The sequence below is a fragment of the Ceratosolen solmsi genome, unplaced genomic scaffold (assembly GCF_000503995.2).
Source record: "Ceratosolen solmsi marchali unplaced genomic scaffold, CerSol_1.0 scaffold2, whole genome shotgun sequence".
In the NCBI taxonomy this organism is placed as follows: Eukaryota; Metazoa; Arthropoda; class Insecta; order Hymenoptera; family Agaonidae; genus Ceratosolen; species Ceratosolen solmsi.
Window position 1 is genome coordinate 6,176,203 of NW_011948422.1, and position 16,486 is coordinate 6,192,688.

Genomic DNA, 16,486 nt, shown 5'->3' on the forward strand with positions numbered 1-16,486 from the left:
CGTCACATAACTGGAGCATCGAAAAATAGAGTTATTTAGCAAGAATCCAGTATTATATCTCTTAACTGCTTAAAGTTAATAGTTTGATTTTTAGAAATTTTTAACATAATCTATTTGTCTATTTAAATGTAATCTATCGATCGATTTAAAAGTAAAACAACCATAGTGCTAAGAATTTGTTGCAAAACGTTTACTTTCTTTCAGCTTATTTATTCTTATTTTTTGTTATAAACTTACAATTTATTTTTTATAGAATTTATAAAATTTTAATTTAACAAACAGCGTGAAAGATTCCATAAGTAGATTGATACTAAGTTTCTCAAAGTACAGAATGATAACATTTTTAAAATACATACATTTTTTAATAATTCAAAGGGGAATTAGATAAGAATGGTTAATATTATTATTCTAAAAAATGTTTTTATTATAAAAATTTCTTTTATAAATTTAAAATTACAAATGCCCTTAGATATTTATTGTCTTAAAGATTCTGTGAATTGAATATTTAATAATGATATAATCAATAAAAATGTACGAAGTATTTTTCCATTATTAAAAAAGTAAAATTTGTAAGTTTAGCTATTGTCGTTCTCGCTCAATATCTTTCTATCAATTCTTCAACTTTCCTATCGATCTATGTATTATATATGTTTATTCATCAATTTCACAATGTTCTCGTATTTTCATCTGCGTCAATTGCAATTAGTACGATAATTATTAAGAATAAAATGCACTTGCTAAGAATACCATATCACAAGGCTATCAATAATAATTATTAGTTCATTTATATTTATTGCCATTGTATTTGATAAACTAATAATAATTATTATAAAATATTTAACATTATTATTATTATTACCAATTTTATTTTACGATTAATTATATTAATATATATTATATTAATAAAAATTATACTTTGTTGCCGTTTTAAGAAAAGATTTTAAATTATATCACTGAATTAAGTTTGTTAAAAATATAATTATTAAATCTGTTTAAATTATATACAATTATAATTATAAAAGATTGTATAATAATTCGAAAATTGTCTAAAATTAACTTGTTCGGCTAAATTCTTGGCCAGTGAATTTTTTAATACATTAAGAACTATAATGAAAAATTTCTTATTTGTATAATTATTAAACATTCATAGATATTCAAAAATAGAGACTCAAGCAAATTATTTATTTAATTAGATATACACAGATTGCAAGAAGATAATTATATGTCTCAATTACTTATAATTTTTTATAAAGGTAGTATGTTATATGAATTCGAAAATATCTCAAATTAATATTTACTAAAATTATAAAAATTAATCCATCCAGTAACCAGCCATTTAATTATACACGAATGAATATAAATTTAAATAAGAACAAACAAATAATAGTGCATACAAATACAAATGCGAATTTTTAATTTGTAAGAAAATATTAAATAAAATACTTAATAATTATTATCAGTGAATTTATGCATATAATTTGATAACGAAATAAGCCGATTTCATTGTAATCTGCAGTACAATATTTCTAATATATAAATATGTAAACATAATAAATTTTTAGATAAAAAATAAGTGCATCTAGTGTCTACAATTATAGCTGATTCGTAATTTTCATGTAAACAAATACACAAGATCAAAACGTTCGATATATGTGCGAACTAAAATATCGTCCGTAAAAAAAAATAAAAAAAAAATGAAAAAGAAAAATGTTAAGCCTATATATATATATATATATATATATATATATATATATATATATATATATATAAACACTACTAACATTAATTAATCTATGTTGTAATTCAAGTCGATCGTTAATTTAAGGCTCTTGTTCACTTAATACTCATATATTGTGTGATGCACACTTTTTAAATGGAAAAATTTCTAATCGATACGTTGTTTTATATTTATTTTAAAGTGACTAGTGAATCAATTTCGTTATATTACCGAAATGAGTGATAATTCTTGAATAAACTATTTATTATTTAATTATGACATTTTGAAATTTAAACGATTTATGTTATATAATTATAATTACATTATATAAAAGGACAAAAAATTAGTTTCGATGAAAAACATTTTTTTAATCTTAAGTACAACTTCATCTTCATTATCATGATAAATTATATTTGATATAATAAATGTAATTCTAGCTAAATATTTGCATTCAAGGAGTAAAAATAGTAAATAGCATAAAACTAGACGTTCCAAAAAATTTTAAAATCGTTCAATAACAGATAAACATAATTTATAATCAAATAAATCTTCGTTTAATCATTACACGATGTAATATGCGCACAATAATATATATTAGACAAAATATTCTCGATTCCGCAATAAAAGTCATGACAATGTGAAGTTATTTATGAACAACGAGCCTTAAATCCAGACGTTATAAATAAATAACACGACTCAAGTAGAATTGTTAAGAGATGCAGAATTCAAGATTCATGGTACTACGCACGTCTTCGTGTACTAGCATGTATTTTTTTATACACAAGTAAATAAAAGCTTTTATCAAAAATTATTTTTTTTATGATTAATTATGAAGTCGAACGACACATTTTCTTAAAATTAAAAGTCCTTTTGTTAACATTCTTTCTAAAATTGAAAATTTTTTTAGAACATATTAAATCTTACAAGTATGGGAAAATAAAACATCTTCAAAGATTGGCTATTTACTTATCTGCATTGTAATTGATTGAAAAAAATTATTTTCAAACGTAATAATAGAAGAAAAAAATAAGGAAGATTTTATACTTAGCTTAATAAAATATCATTCTCTATTAAGAAAATTACATTAAGATATGCAAAGCGTATAAAGTGCTTTGCAAAAATTATCATGACAATATGTATTTGTACAACGTTTGTTATAACAATTCTGATCTTTATTTTATATTTTACTTTATACTATAAATATTATCGTATTGATTTTTTCAACTTCAGCATGTATTAATGCATTCATTAGAATCTATTTTTTAAATATGAGATCTAAATACTATTTCATGTAATTTGTAATAACAGTAATATTGTTAAAAAGATTATAAAATCATTATTTTATATTTAAAGTAAATTTATCGATCAAATTTATATTTTTTTATATTCTATTTCGTAAATATATGACTGTTATTATATTATAACTCTACGAACAAACGTTGGCGATTCTCTATTCAATATTATACAAATAATTCGTATTATTTTGTCATTAAATAATGTTTTGATATAAAATGCTAATGTAAAATTATCATTAATTTTTATTAATACAAGCATACAATTACAGAATTAAATTTCAACCACATTTAATAAGCCGGTGTTTTTCGAATGCTGTAGTTTTGTTGTGGATTTAGGTTAGATACAGGAGCGCATTTGCGCAAGTGTACGTGTGAAATACTTGTGTTTAATTGTATTTACATTTTATTTTTGTTAATTAAAACTTTTAATTGAAAAAATGTCTGTAAGTATAGAAAATCTCTAATTATAAATATCTTGAAATGAAGTAATGAGACTTAAGAAATATTTTGTTTTATATTTCAGACAGGGAAGCCTCAGGTAGATTCATGATTAAAAAATTAACCTATTATGTGTTTTTGTTTTTAATTTCAAAATTTTAAATTAATCTTTATGTTTTCATGACGAAATAGCAAAATTCTCAAAATGATCAGAAGGAAAAGAAAAGGAAAGAAAGTATTTTGGATTTATCGAAGTATTTGGAAAAAAATATCAGAGTAAAATTTGCTGGCGGTAGAGAAGCATCAGGAATCTTGAAAGGATACGATCCCTTACTTAATCTTGTGTTAGATAATACAACCGAATACCTTCGAGGTTAGTATTAAAATATTATTATTTTTATTTACATTATTATTAAAAAATAATTATCGAATATTTTTAACAGATCCTGATGATCCATATAAATTAATACAAGATACTAGATTATTAGGTCTCGTTGTTTGTCGAGGAACTTCAGTTGTACTCATTTGTCCAGTAGATGGTATGGAATCCATTCCAAATCCATTTGTTCAACAAGATGGTTGATCGTGGATGAAACAATTTATATTTTTTATTGTAATCTTTGACATCATTTACAATTGTCGCTATTTTTTTTTAATGTCTTTATTCATTATGAATTAACAAAATAAGTAACAAAATAAATGTACATAATTTTATGTAAGAAAAATAGTATTTAAGAGTAAGTAAATGGATTTATATTTAAAATATTGTAGTTGTTTATTTATAATTATTAATCTTTAAGTTTATATTTTAAATTCACAGTGAACTAAAAGTTTTCATAGAAAATGAACAAATTTTTGTAGTCTTAATAATATAATTTTTTTCATCTAATAATCATTTCATCAATTCAAATATGCATACACATATTTGTATGTTTATTTATATGCATAGGTATGTTATAAAATTTATACAATATATATAAAATGTAAAATTTACTCTATGTCTATGTAAGGTACTCAGTCGACTTAACATTATAACTGTAAGCGCAGTAATTTCTAAAAATTATATAATGTGTAAAGTAATTTCATAAACTAAAATGGCTTAGTCGTGCCCAAATTCATTGCGTAACCAAGGGTACTGCTTTGGACAATCAAAACAAGTTTCCAAATACCTATGCGTTTTAAGTATTTTGCTTGGTAATTTACATGTATTTGGTAAGTCACATGCTATTTCATGAGAATCAAGTTTCTTATTAAAACAATGCCAAGGTTTAAATGAACGAAGAGTATCGAGAGATGTTGGATTTCTCATCCATTCAAGTACATCCTGATTTGAAATGAGGTACACATCTGTTAAACGAAGAACGTCATCAATGAATTTCTGGAAAATAATTTTATAAATATTGTTAAAAAAGCATGAAGTTTCTGTTAAGTAGTAATTTTAATATTTATGCGTGTATACATATATTTACTAATGCGTAATTGCATAATTTTTGTTCAATAATTTGATAAACAAGAACTTACAGAGAGTGCTAGGAAATTAGAAGGGGTTTTAATCCACGAGGATTGGAAATGTAATCCCAATGGAGCTCTGTTACTCGAATAATGCACTTTAAAGTTATTCATTAACGCTCCATGAATTTCTTCATCAGTAAGATTTAATGGACAAGTTTCTAATGTTTGGCAATTTTGATCCTTTTAAAATTTTTTTGTTGGAAAAAGAACGAATAGTATTAATTATTTTTTATTTGTTATAACTTTTTACAAATTTGTGTGTATATATATATATATATATATATATGTAATTAAAATAGATTGAATTTACCGATACAAGAAGTGGATTAATAGGAATTTCCCAGACTCCTTGATAGGATCTCGTAGGACACATTTGACCAGTTGCTGTACAACCATGAGGAGCCTTATAATCAAGAGTATATGGCCAAATTGGAGGATTTGATACCGGAGCTATAATACTGGAATCATATACAAAGCCAAACTCTGACATCATAAGGAACTGACGATTCCAACCAATGCCAAGAAAGGGAACTCTCATACCTATACATATTATGCATTTTATTGCAATTATTATATGTTATTTACTTATCTAAACAATATACCTTTAATATCTTGCATTCTGATTCCGGCAAATCGGTTAATAATATTTGCTTCACCAACCATTTCATCAAACCAATCCTCGATTGTTGCATTTTGCATCCACCAATCTTGAGGTTCTCGATGACTAAAAATATTATGTCAATGTAACAATTTATCTACAAACTGAAATCAATTAGCTTACGTTACAGAATGTATCGCAATTTCATGACCAAGATTCCAAAGATGCTGGACGTCTCTGTAATTCGTATGCTCATGACTAACAAAAAAAGTTGCTCGAATAGGACAACCATTTGGATTTTTCCTTTCCTCGTTAAATAATTCTAAAAGAATTGGTGTTACATTAAAATTTGAAATTATCGAATTTAGTTTTATAATCTGAAAAGTATCCTATAAAACAATTAAATTTGATAAATTTACCCAACGATAAAATCTAACTTAGATATTAAAGTTGAAAACAAGTTAGAGTAATATCACATGCTTTGTTAATATACTTTGGATAATATTTAGAAAATTAATATGAACGATCAAATGTCAGAGTGTTAATATAACAATTGCATATTATTTATTTACTGGTAAATAATTCAAAATTTTCAGAATTGATGGCATCTTCGAACGTCACCATTATCATCTGAGGTATTACAGGAGAAGAAAGATTTCCTGGAATTTCGGTGCCATCGGTAGAACACCAACATTGTGGAAGTTGGCACTGATTCTTGTCGCAGGGTAACGCAGCGTTTACATCATTTTGCGAATCTTTAACAAATCAATTCAATGATTTATTTATAAAAACTTGCAGAAAATTTTTTTCCAAACTTCAATGATATTTTTATTTTAATGTTTGCTAGTAAGAAGAAATAATGGTAGCAAATTCATCGAATAAATAAGAAGTTTATAATACATGTCGGATTAATTATCTTCTTATTTGAATATAACTAATTTAAAAGCATTTTGGATATTATCGATAACCGATCATATCGGTTTAAACATTCTTTTTCCCGAATATCTTAATTGCAAAATAGTAAATAAAAAATCAATGCTTTAAATCATAAGATTGAATCAGAAAATTAGCATGAAAAGCAAATTACATATGTGCAAAATCGCTCTTGAAAAATTATGTTATAAAGTATTGTCATATCGTCTCTAATATTTTAATAATCAATTGTTTATTGTGACGTTTTAGAAGTTTTCTGTCTAGAAGTGATTCTTGTTTAAACTATGAATAGTATAAGAGAGCATGTTCACGAAGACTATGATAATTCTACTAATGAACAAATAAACACATAAAGGATAAACTTTGAATTAGGAAAAGTAAAACAAAATATTGTATAAATATGAAACGTTACCACACCATGCCTCATCGGAGCTATCTGAACAATCAGCATTTCCGTCACAGAAATAATGCGAGGAAAGGCAATTGCCATCGCTGCAGGCTAAACTTCCTTCCTTACAATTTCCATTTTCAAGCAAAGGTTTCGATGGCTCCGCCTCTGAAATAAGTATCTCAAACTTTAAACAAATTGGCGATAATGACTTTGGCAGTTTATAATTAATAATACATGCTTACCAATAATTATGTCACAATTGTCAACGTTGGCCTTAAAATCGCAAATTTGCCTGATGACGTCGAAGAGTAGGCCGTTGGAGCATTTGAATTCAAAAACCTCGTCATCTGCAGGACGAAAAAAAGGATGGACTATTATCATGCTATCGAATTATTTTATCTTTTTAAGATTATTTTGTATTGATTTTAAGGATTAAATTTAAAATAAAGTAATACGTATATTGTACAATGATGTTTTTCTTTATTTGGGATATAAGATAAATACTCTGTTAAATAGAGTGATATCTTTCATTATTTTAACTATGTTTCGACAAAATTTCTTTTTAATAATAAGTCCAGTTGAAAAGATATTTAACGATATCTACTTTCATTATATAAATTATACCGTTTTCATTAATACTTTACAGCATTTATTTATTAAATAATGCTTATAAATCACATACTCCTTAATGATCAATACTACTTATTTTATGAATAGAAAAAGAATACAATCACTCTTAATGCTTGACAACTTACATAAATTCGAAGAAATGTAATTAAAAAATGGATAATATGAAATCATTAAAAACTAAAATATTTATAATTAATATCGAGCAACTACGAAATTGGATTTAAACTAATGGCATTCGTTACAAGAAATACTTTAGTAGTTTTGTATCAATATAAATAAAAATTGTCGTTTCGCAAGTACAAGTATATATATATATATATGTGTATGTGAGAAAATTGCCTCTTAGAAGTTGTATAACCACTCTAAATCTACCGAATGTCTTGCATTTTTCAAAGACTTTCTCAATATTCTAGAACCGAAGATGTGATATTTATGATTATATTTAATAGGTCATCTTTCGAAAAAAATATCATTTTACTTTTCTTTTCAATCATTATATTAATATAATAATTTTATTAACGACGTCCATTTTACAGACAAATAATTATTAAAATTTCTAATTCATTTGCATTACACTATAAATGTGGCACATACATATCTAAAGAACATTTTGACAAAGTATCGAACGAGTCTTTTAATGGAAATAAGATTTAATTAAAATAAGAAAAATAATTGAATATCAAATTATTGAAGTTTAAAAATTTAGAAATATTTTGTATGAGCTATTATTATCTTTACACAAATAAAACAGTGCTCTTTTGATTAACAAATACTTTATAGAAGTTATAATTTATTCTAAAATAGTTATATTATTTTTAAAACAATTATTAAATATTTTTATTTATTAAACTTTTTGTTCAAACAGAATTGTAGGTATAATTGTTCTCAAGTCGTTGCGTTATTATGTTTCATTTGTTTTGTAACAAAATTATATCATAAAAGAACTAGTCTTTAATGAATTAATGTAAAAGATTTTATTACTCGCTTAACATAATGCAAAACAGATCATATATATATATATATATATATATATATATATATAAAATATATTTAAATCAGGATAATTAAAAAATGTACATTACACAATTGTTTAATTATGTTTCAACGACTTTTCTAATTACAATGTGAATCACAATTGATTTCTAGATTGTAGAAAATACAGTAGCGTAGATTACAATCAGTACATTTTTAATGTTTAGTTCTAAATATTCCATTATGATAATTTAATTTCTAATTAAAATTGAATATGAATACCTATAAATCTAAGATCATAAATTAAAACAGTAATAATGATGTCGGAAGTAATAATAGAAGATTATAATAGAAATTTCCGACTCTTTATATAGTTAATGTTGGGAAGTTATTATTACGCCAGAGTAAAACAATAAAATTAAATTACATATCATGCGTGTTATATAAAAACAAATGCTTTCCCACAATGCTCTCCATACATTTTTTTTACTCATATTAATTATACTTCTTTTTAAAGACTTGCAATGATTTTATAGTTGAATTTAAAAATCACTTAATGAACGAAAGAAAAAAAACAAACATAATAAAGATTATAAAATCATATGTGCTCGAGTACCCAATCTATAGAATCTACTAATTAAATCATTTTTAGGCTGAAAGTAGTTGCTCCAATGAGTATTGGTATGTATTAATGCGCAATCACTTACCGAGGCAAAGGTAATACTTTGCGCATTCCCCTGGTGACCATAGGACGTGAGGCTGCATTTTCGGATTCCTATAGAATTTGTTGTCATCGAGACATGGCGGCTGGTCCGTCAATTCCTTTGAACTGACCTTACTTGCTGAAATACAGTCACTCATTATTACATTACTCATTCCTTATTGGGAAGGCCGTTAGACAATCAATGGCATGTTTGTATATAAAAACCATAAATTATCGATTATTTTAACCTAGACATTGTTAATGGAGCAGATTGCTGCATGAGCATCTATTCAAAAATATTTCGAATAACATTACTCTTTGAATCGATGATTATTCATTAAATATTTTGTTATTTTATTTTGTAATGCACAAAATTGCATGCTTTTATAAAAAAAAAAAAAAAAAAAAAAAAAAAAATTTTTTTAAAATTTCTTGTTTCTTTAATAGTAACAAATGAAATACGATAAAAAAATAATTTAATTTTTAAAATAAAGTTACATTTACAAAATGGCAAATGAATAATAATAAATAATGACCAACCAATCAAATAGCATTATTTTAAGGAGTGGCGTGAGATTAATAAACAGAGACAAACAAGGGTTAAGGAATAATTAAGGAAGAGCAATCAGAGTATAAATTCAAATAAATTATCAATAGGGACAATTTAATTAGGATTCTCATGAATAATATATGAATTAAAAATTAAAGATGATTTTAGTTGAAATATTCCAATAAATAAAAATAACTCGTAGAAATTTTGTATATATATATATATATATATATATATATATATTCATATTTGTTATATTTATTATTGAAAAATTCACGACTTGTGCATAAAAGCAATTAATAATTTATTATTATAAATCGGTAACTCTATGAAGGCTAAATATTTTAATAGTAATAAATTATTGTTAAAAATTTGTTGAATTATTGATGATATATATTCTTATCCATTTACTTATAGTAAGTAAAAGTCGACAACTTATGCAATAAATTTCCATCTCTTATAAAATTAAATAATCAATCATTCCATGTAATATTTCATCTATAAATATACAGATACAGAGATATCGGTTACTTAATGTTGTAAGATTATCCAAAAACATATTTTCCCAGTAATATAGCTTCGATTTTGCATTAAGTTTAAACAAATGAATTTCAATTTCAGTGTAAATTATGTTGAGGCTTTAAATGTTAGTTATTAAATATTTAACCTATACGTCACAAACATTTATTGAATTATTTACAAATTCAATAGAAGCAGGATTGTTGAATTAATAATTAGAATAGTAAATTATCATTATATAAGATCAACATTTTTGAAAATTTAATATAATACAATGTTTATTTCATTCGTATCAATTAACTAAATCTATCATATTTTTAAAATAAATATGAACGCAAGATTATACCTTAAATTTTATTCATTTTTCTACACGAATAATTTCTTTTCTAAAACTTTTCAACCATACAAATATTAAATTTATTTAAATATGGAATTGTAACAAAATTTATAAAATTCAAATTATAAATTAACAAAAATTAATCAACTATGTTTTGTACATTTATGTTGTAGTATAGTTTTATTCTATATTATTTATCAATAAATATTATCTATGCATACCATTGAATAAAAAAGTAATAAAATGATTATTTTTTAATCTAACGTCAAATCTCCTTTCTCAAGTACTCAGGAATAATATTATAGATTCACAGTAATTCTTTTTGTTTTTCTTAAAAAAATAAAATAAAATTTTAATACACAATCTCAAATAAATGTATTTATTTATAATTTTATTATTAAAAAAAAAAAAAAATATTTAATTTAAAGTATATAAAATTATTTGTGTTTGACTTATTTATTTGTAATTAATGAATTTCATAAGTTCTTGTGTTTGCACAACATTCCTTTAATTATATCATGCGTGATATTATGTAAATGAATAACTAATTAAAATCTATATAGATCATCAGAATACAAAATGTTGGTTGGTTACTTCTTTATTAATTGTGACATAATATTAATAATCTTTCTGCGATTATATTTCTTTCATTATGTAATATCATGTGAAGTAGAATTATTAGTATATTCAAGTGTTGAATGTATCTTTTTTTTTTTTTTTTTTTTTGTTTATTTTAATAATAAATAATGAGTATTATTTAACTAAGCAACAGAAATTACACTAAAAATTAATCAATACTTAATTTCAACTAGAAAAAAAGAAATTAATGAATACAATTGAAAATTGACAATCAAAACACGTCATACACAGCATAGCTATTTTAATTCGCTCATCAGGTGATAATAAATAGATACAATAATTATTTTAACAGATGGGCTTCAAAAATTCATTAAACACCTTCAGAATAATGAAATGAAACTTTGAAACCTAATTAGATAATATTTTTAAAGAAAAGCATTACATGTAAAAGGACCCTGTATATCTGCATCTTTAAAATATTATATTTTCATTATTTATGCTTGTATTAATAATCCATGTATTAATAAAATAATATGAATTATCCGTGTACATAATAATTTAATCTCACTTTATTTATTTAATTTAAATCTTGAATAAACATAATTTACAGTTTACATTACTCGATAAGCTATTATCGTTCGTATAAATTATAAGCTTTGAGAAGGGACGTTATAATATTACACGGAAGAAAGTATTATGAAAAGATAATTTTGGTAGGAAAAAAATATTTATTAAGTAGTAAGAGAACAAAGCAAGATTTTCTAAATTCTTTTTGATAACTGCTTTTCTAATACGAATAAAATTAATGGAAAATATGCTGAATAATGAATAAAAATTATTTAACTACAACTCTAACTTTATACCGGCAACGTAGTAATAATAATAATTCTCTTCCTTAATTTATATATAACGTACTCTTATTTATACAGGCGTTATCCACATGCAACTTTTTATACAACTTTTCTGGTAGCGCGAGGCCAACGAGAAGAAAATTTCACTTCCGGTAATTGCATCGAACGAGTTTGTGTCCCATTGCTAATTCTGACGTATCGGCCGATGCAACAACTAATGAAAAATACTTTCGTGAGAAATTTATGACTTTATAGATCTCTCGAAAGGATTTAATAATAATCAAAGTAGACATTGAGAAATCACGCGTTGTAAATACTTGAGTCAAAAATAAAATTTCTTTTTTAGTTTGAAAACATTCTTCTTTTTTTTTTCATTGTACTGCACTTTTGAAGAATAAATTGAACATTATTTTAAAAACTTAAAACTATTATTCCAATAACAATTATGCATCTGTAAAGGAATAAATGAGAAATTTTATACATTTAGATTACTAAATGAAAATTAAAAATTTTATATATAAAGAATAACATAATTATTGAACGATAAATATTTAATTTAAAATAAATAAATAAAAATAAATAACTCACTTTTTATCATTTCATTTATTCTGTGATTTCAATATAATTTTCAGAGTTAAAAATACTTTCATTTTGTTTTTACAAGCGTTTCAGCCAATTTTACACTTCTTGAATATGATCCATAGATTATACCTATTTTATTTTTTATGCATCATTACAAAAAAAAAAAGAAAAAAAGAATAATTCTCATTTGAAAACAAGACTTGTCTACTTTCTATCTGCGAAGCATTGACCTCGAACTTGCTCAGTGGGTCAAGGCTTGTTAAACTTATTTTGAAAAGATTAATCAAAACTTTAAATTTCACGAGTTCTTGAACATTGTTTTGAGTGTTTTTAAATATAAAGGACAATGATAATCTAAAGGCATACATTGCAATTTCAAATCATACATTAGTTTAATAATTTTATTTGACGTTGTTATTATTACTATCCATTAAACAAATGAAAATTTTATCCACATACAGTGCATACAATGTGTATATATAAAATGAAAAAAATAAAATTAAAAGCTCTTTAATTTCATTGGATTATACGAAATGAAAATGAAAATGAAAATACGAATTTAATATGCTAAAATATTTAAAAAATATAACTGTATATTATAGATTCTTTAGTAATCGAACCTAAATAACACTCGATAATTTATGAACAGGCATTAATAATATATTTACTTGAAAAATGCATTTTTGTCAATATAATATAATAATAACTAGTTTAAATATAAATTAATTCTTTTTATAATTTATTTCGATACTATTATTAAATTATGTAATTAATATTAATTGAATGCTACCACTACTGATAAGATATCAAAAATTAATTTAAAAATTTTTAAATTATTTATCATATTTATATTGCTATAAATATTACACTATAAATAATTATAATTGTATAGTAATTGTATAATAATAATTAAAAATATTACATATTATTAAAATTAATTCAAATATTATGAAATATCTGTAAAAAAAAAAAATATGTTTGTATGTATTAATTTTTTTAGAATATGTCACCTTTATATTCTATAATATCTTTTATAGTCTATAATAGCGTTTACTAATTTGTAACTTACTTGTATATAATTGTTTTATATATATATATATATATATATATATATATATATCTAAATTTATTTATATTATATATATAATTTATATTATATATATTTATTTATTATATATATATATATATAATAATAAATATATATATATATATATATATATTATATAGATATATATATATATAAATCTATTTATATATATAAATATATATATAAAGGATTTTATGGTAGTTCTATTACTAAATATGTATTAATAATTAATTGAAATTAATGAAAATATTCGTTCGAAATTTTAATATTGACAAGTAAGCATACTCCGTCTCATTTAAAAAGATTTCATCTCTATATTATAAATTCCTAAAATATTTTGTCATTATGGTATTTGAGTAAAAAAACTGTTGTAAAACAAAGTACGAATTGGGAATGTTCAAAACGTAATTGCAAACTCTTAAATGCCGAAGGGAAACTTTTTCGTAATGCATTCAAAGATAACAATTTTAATATTTTTATAAGAAAAAGAAATAATTTTTTAAATATATTTACTTGTTCTTTATACTCTATGTATATTATTTTAGAATTGATATGGCTTTTTTATATTATGCTACATTATTATATATTTCCATCGTTTCCGTGAGAAACATTTATTTTATTAGCAAATCATTCTTTGAATAATTTTATTTGCTATATTGTCTTAATTATTTTTATTATTATTGAAATGAAAATGCACTCTCGTGTAATTTTATCGTAACTTTAAAACTGTGCTTATTCCACTTATAAAGTATGAATATACTTGTTAAATAAAATTTAATTCGTGTTATAGTCGTGACTTCCTAAACACAGCTATTAAATATTTTTACATATCAAATTTATACCAAATTCAACAAACAACGTTTTAAATTAATGTCCATATATTAATTGATTATCAAATAATAACTATTATTATCTATATATTTATTGACTATACATTAATTATTGTATGATATATATATATAACAGCAATTAAAAAATGAAGTTGAGAACAATCTGCCGATTATATTTATAATTAAATTATACATAATTGAATATAAAAAATAATTAAAAAAAAAAAAATTCAAATATAAACATATAGATTTATAAAGCAATAAATGAGATTTTATCAAGAAATACTATGAAGTATTAGTCGTTTAATTCGTATTTCTTGAATCAAGGGGGCTACAAGCGATTGATAATATAGATAAATTGATAATCAACAAGCCTTCCTCATAACATTAAGCTTTCTGAAGTCTCTTGCAGTCCGTTAATTGCACACACACGCGCACACACACACACGCGCGCGCGCGCGCGCATATGCACTTGAACGACAAGTTATATTAAACACCAATAAAAAAAAAATCAAATGAAAAAAGAGTCTCTCACCGAGACTCTGAGCGCACAGGACGACAAGGACGAGTAACAAGGAGCGCGACATGGCGTGCCGATATCGCAGCCGCGTACAACTGCTCGTTGAGAAAACGTCTGCGGAATTATCGAGCGACGTCGAAGGTGCGATCGGAAGTGCGCGCACGTACGAGAAGGAAAGTTCGTGGCGGAGAGGAGCCTTTTCACACGCGGGCTCGCACTTTCAAACCGTCGTCCCCCACCGATAAACAAGTCTTTTACGCGACGGGGACGAGGATTAGCGAGGCTGTGCCGTCCCAGCTCGCGGGCCATCTTTCTACCATAAAAGTCGCAAAAATTTACCTTTACGAAAGCTCAGTGGTTGATGGATGCGGGACGATTTTCCTCCCTCTCCACGGCCCGCCAAACAAGTCCGGAAATTTATACCTCCAGCGTCGACGTCACGATGGCTTATGTGAACGCATTTACAATCTTGGTAGACGCAATCGGGCGAGATGTAATCGTCTCCTTATACGCATTTTCGATAAGTTTCTCTACAAAAACTATTCCCAATGATGAATTATCTAACTTTGTCCGACTGATAAGTCGATTTCTAAATAACAAGCCCAACCAACTTTTATTGTTAACTATTGTCCATCTTAACGCAAAAACCACGTATTAATCCGTTTTTACCTTTGCTTAATCTACAAACGGATAATACAAATAATCCAACTTTGGTAAACAGCATACTTATTCATTTTTCAACTTACGACACCTCGACGAAAATGAAAATGTAATCTTAAAGAAACATATTAAAATAATAATGTTGTCAATATTAAATTTAAATTACAATTAAATACAATATATAACATAGAATAGTGAATAGTTATGAACTTAAAGGTAGCAAAGTTTTAAAATTCAATTTTTAAGTACTATGACTCGATCGTAAACAAAAGGATTAACAGGATTTTCATTTCAACGATTGATTACTTAAAACAATTATTTACTTAATTTTATATTTGAAATCACATTTTATTTATTTTTATATTACGTAAAATAAGAATACATCACTACTGAGAATTTAACTCAAATAATTAAGTTTTATCATCTCAATTACATTTCATCATTACAAATTAAGAAACACAATGATTTTATAATATAAAATGTATTATTAAAAATATGTCATAATCCTAAATAATAGCAATAATAAATTATTAATAGTATCAATAGCAATAGTAACAATAACGAATAAAATATAAATTTTTTATAAAACTTATTTAAAAATATTTAAAAATGGAATAATTTAAAATTGTATTCTAAGCAAAAATTATTTCTTTATTTGAAAAATTATCCATCTGAAAACTTCTTTCAAAATTATAAAAAACAAAAAAAAAAATTACAAAAAAATTCCTTTCTTGGTTTTAATATATTTAAGATTTATTTTCATTTCAATAATATATATTTTT

The 16,486-nt window shown here is 24.1% G+C and overlaps 2 protein-coding genes across 3 annotated transcripts; one reads left to right on the forward strand and one right to left on the reverse strand.

Annotated features, from left to right (window-relative positions):
* Positions 1-3,630: 3,630 nt before the first annotated feature.
* LSm7 (U6 snRNA-associated Sm-like protein LSm7) lies at positions 3,631-4,140 on the forward strand. Its single transcript, XM_011499221.1, is given in 2 exon segments — positions 3,631-3,823; positions 3,894-4,140. Coding segments are annotated over 2 exon segments (333 nt in total). The 3' UTR covers positions 4,034-4,140.
* A 309-nt stretch (positions 4,141-4,449) lies between these two features.
* ChLD3 (Chitin and LDLR binding deacetylase 3) lies at positions 4,450-15,220 on the reverse strand. 2 transcript variants are annotated; one of them, XM_011499222.1, is made up of 10 exons: positions 15,060-15,220; positions 9,194-9,328; positions 7,127-7,231; positions 6,906-7,049; positions 6,133-6,315; positions 5,744-5,882; positions 5,565-5,686; positions 5,273-5,502; positions 4,972-5,142; positions 4,450-4,828 (listed from the first exon to the last, which is right to left on the reverse strand). In XM_011499222.1, the coding sequence occupies exons 1-10, from the start codon at positions 15,109-15,111 to the stop codon at positions 4,550-4,552; spliced, it is 1,560 nt and encodes a 519-aa protein (XP_011497524.1). In that variant the 5' UTR covers positions 15,112-15,220; the 3' UTR covers positions 4,450-4,549. The 2 variants fall into 2 exon arrangements, with proteins under 2 accessions (XP_011497524.1, XP_011497525.1); XM_011499223.1 differs by lacking the exon at positions 4,972-5,142.
* Between the last annotated feature and the right edge of the window lie 1,266 nt (positions 15,221-16,486).

Coding starts and splice junctions, on each gene's coding strand:
- ChLD3 (XM_011499222.1), bottom strand. CDS start 15,111: ATGTCGCGCTCCTTGTTACTCGTCCTTGTCGTCCTGTGCGCTCAGAGT. Junction 5,883..6,132: donor AAATTTTGAATTATTTACCA/GTAAATAAATAA, acceptor CAATTCTTTTAG/AATTATTTAACGAGGAAAGG. Junction 5,687..5,743: donor ATTGCGATACATTCTGTAAC/GTAAGCTAATTG, acceptor TAATATTTTTAG/TCATCGAGAACCTCAAGATT.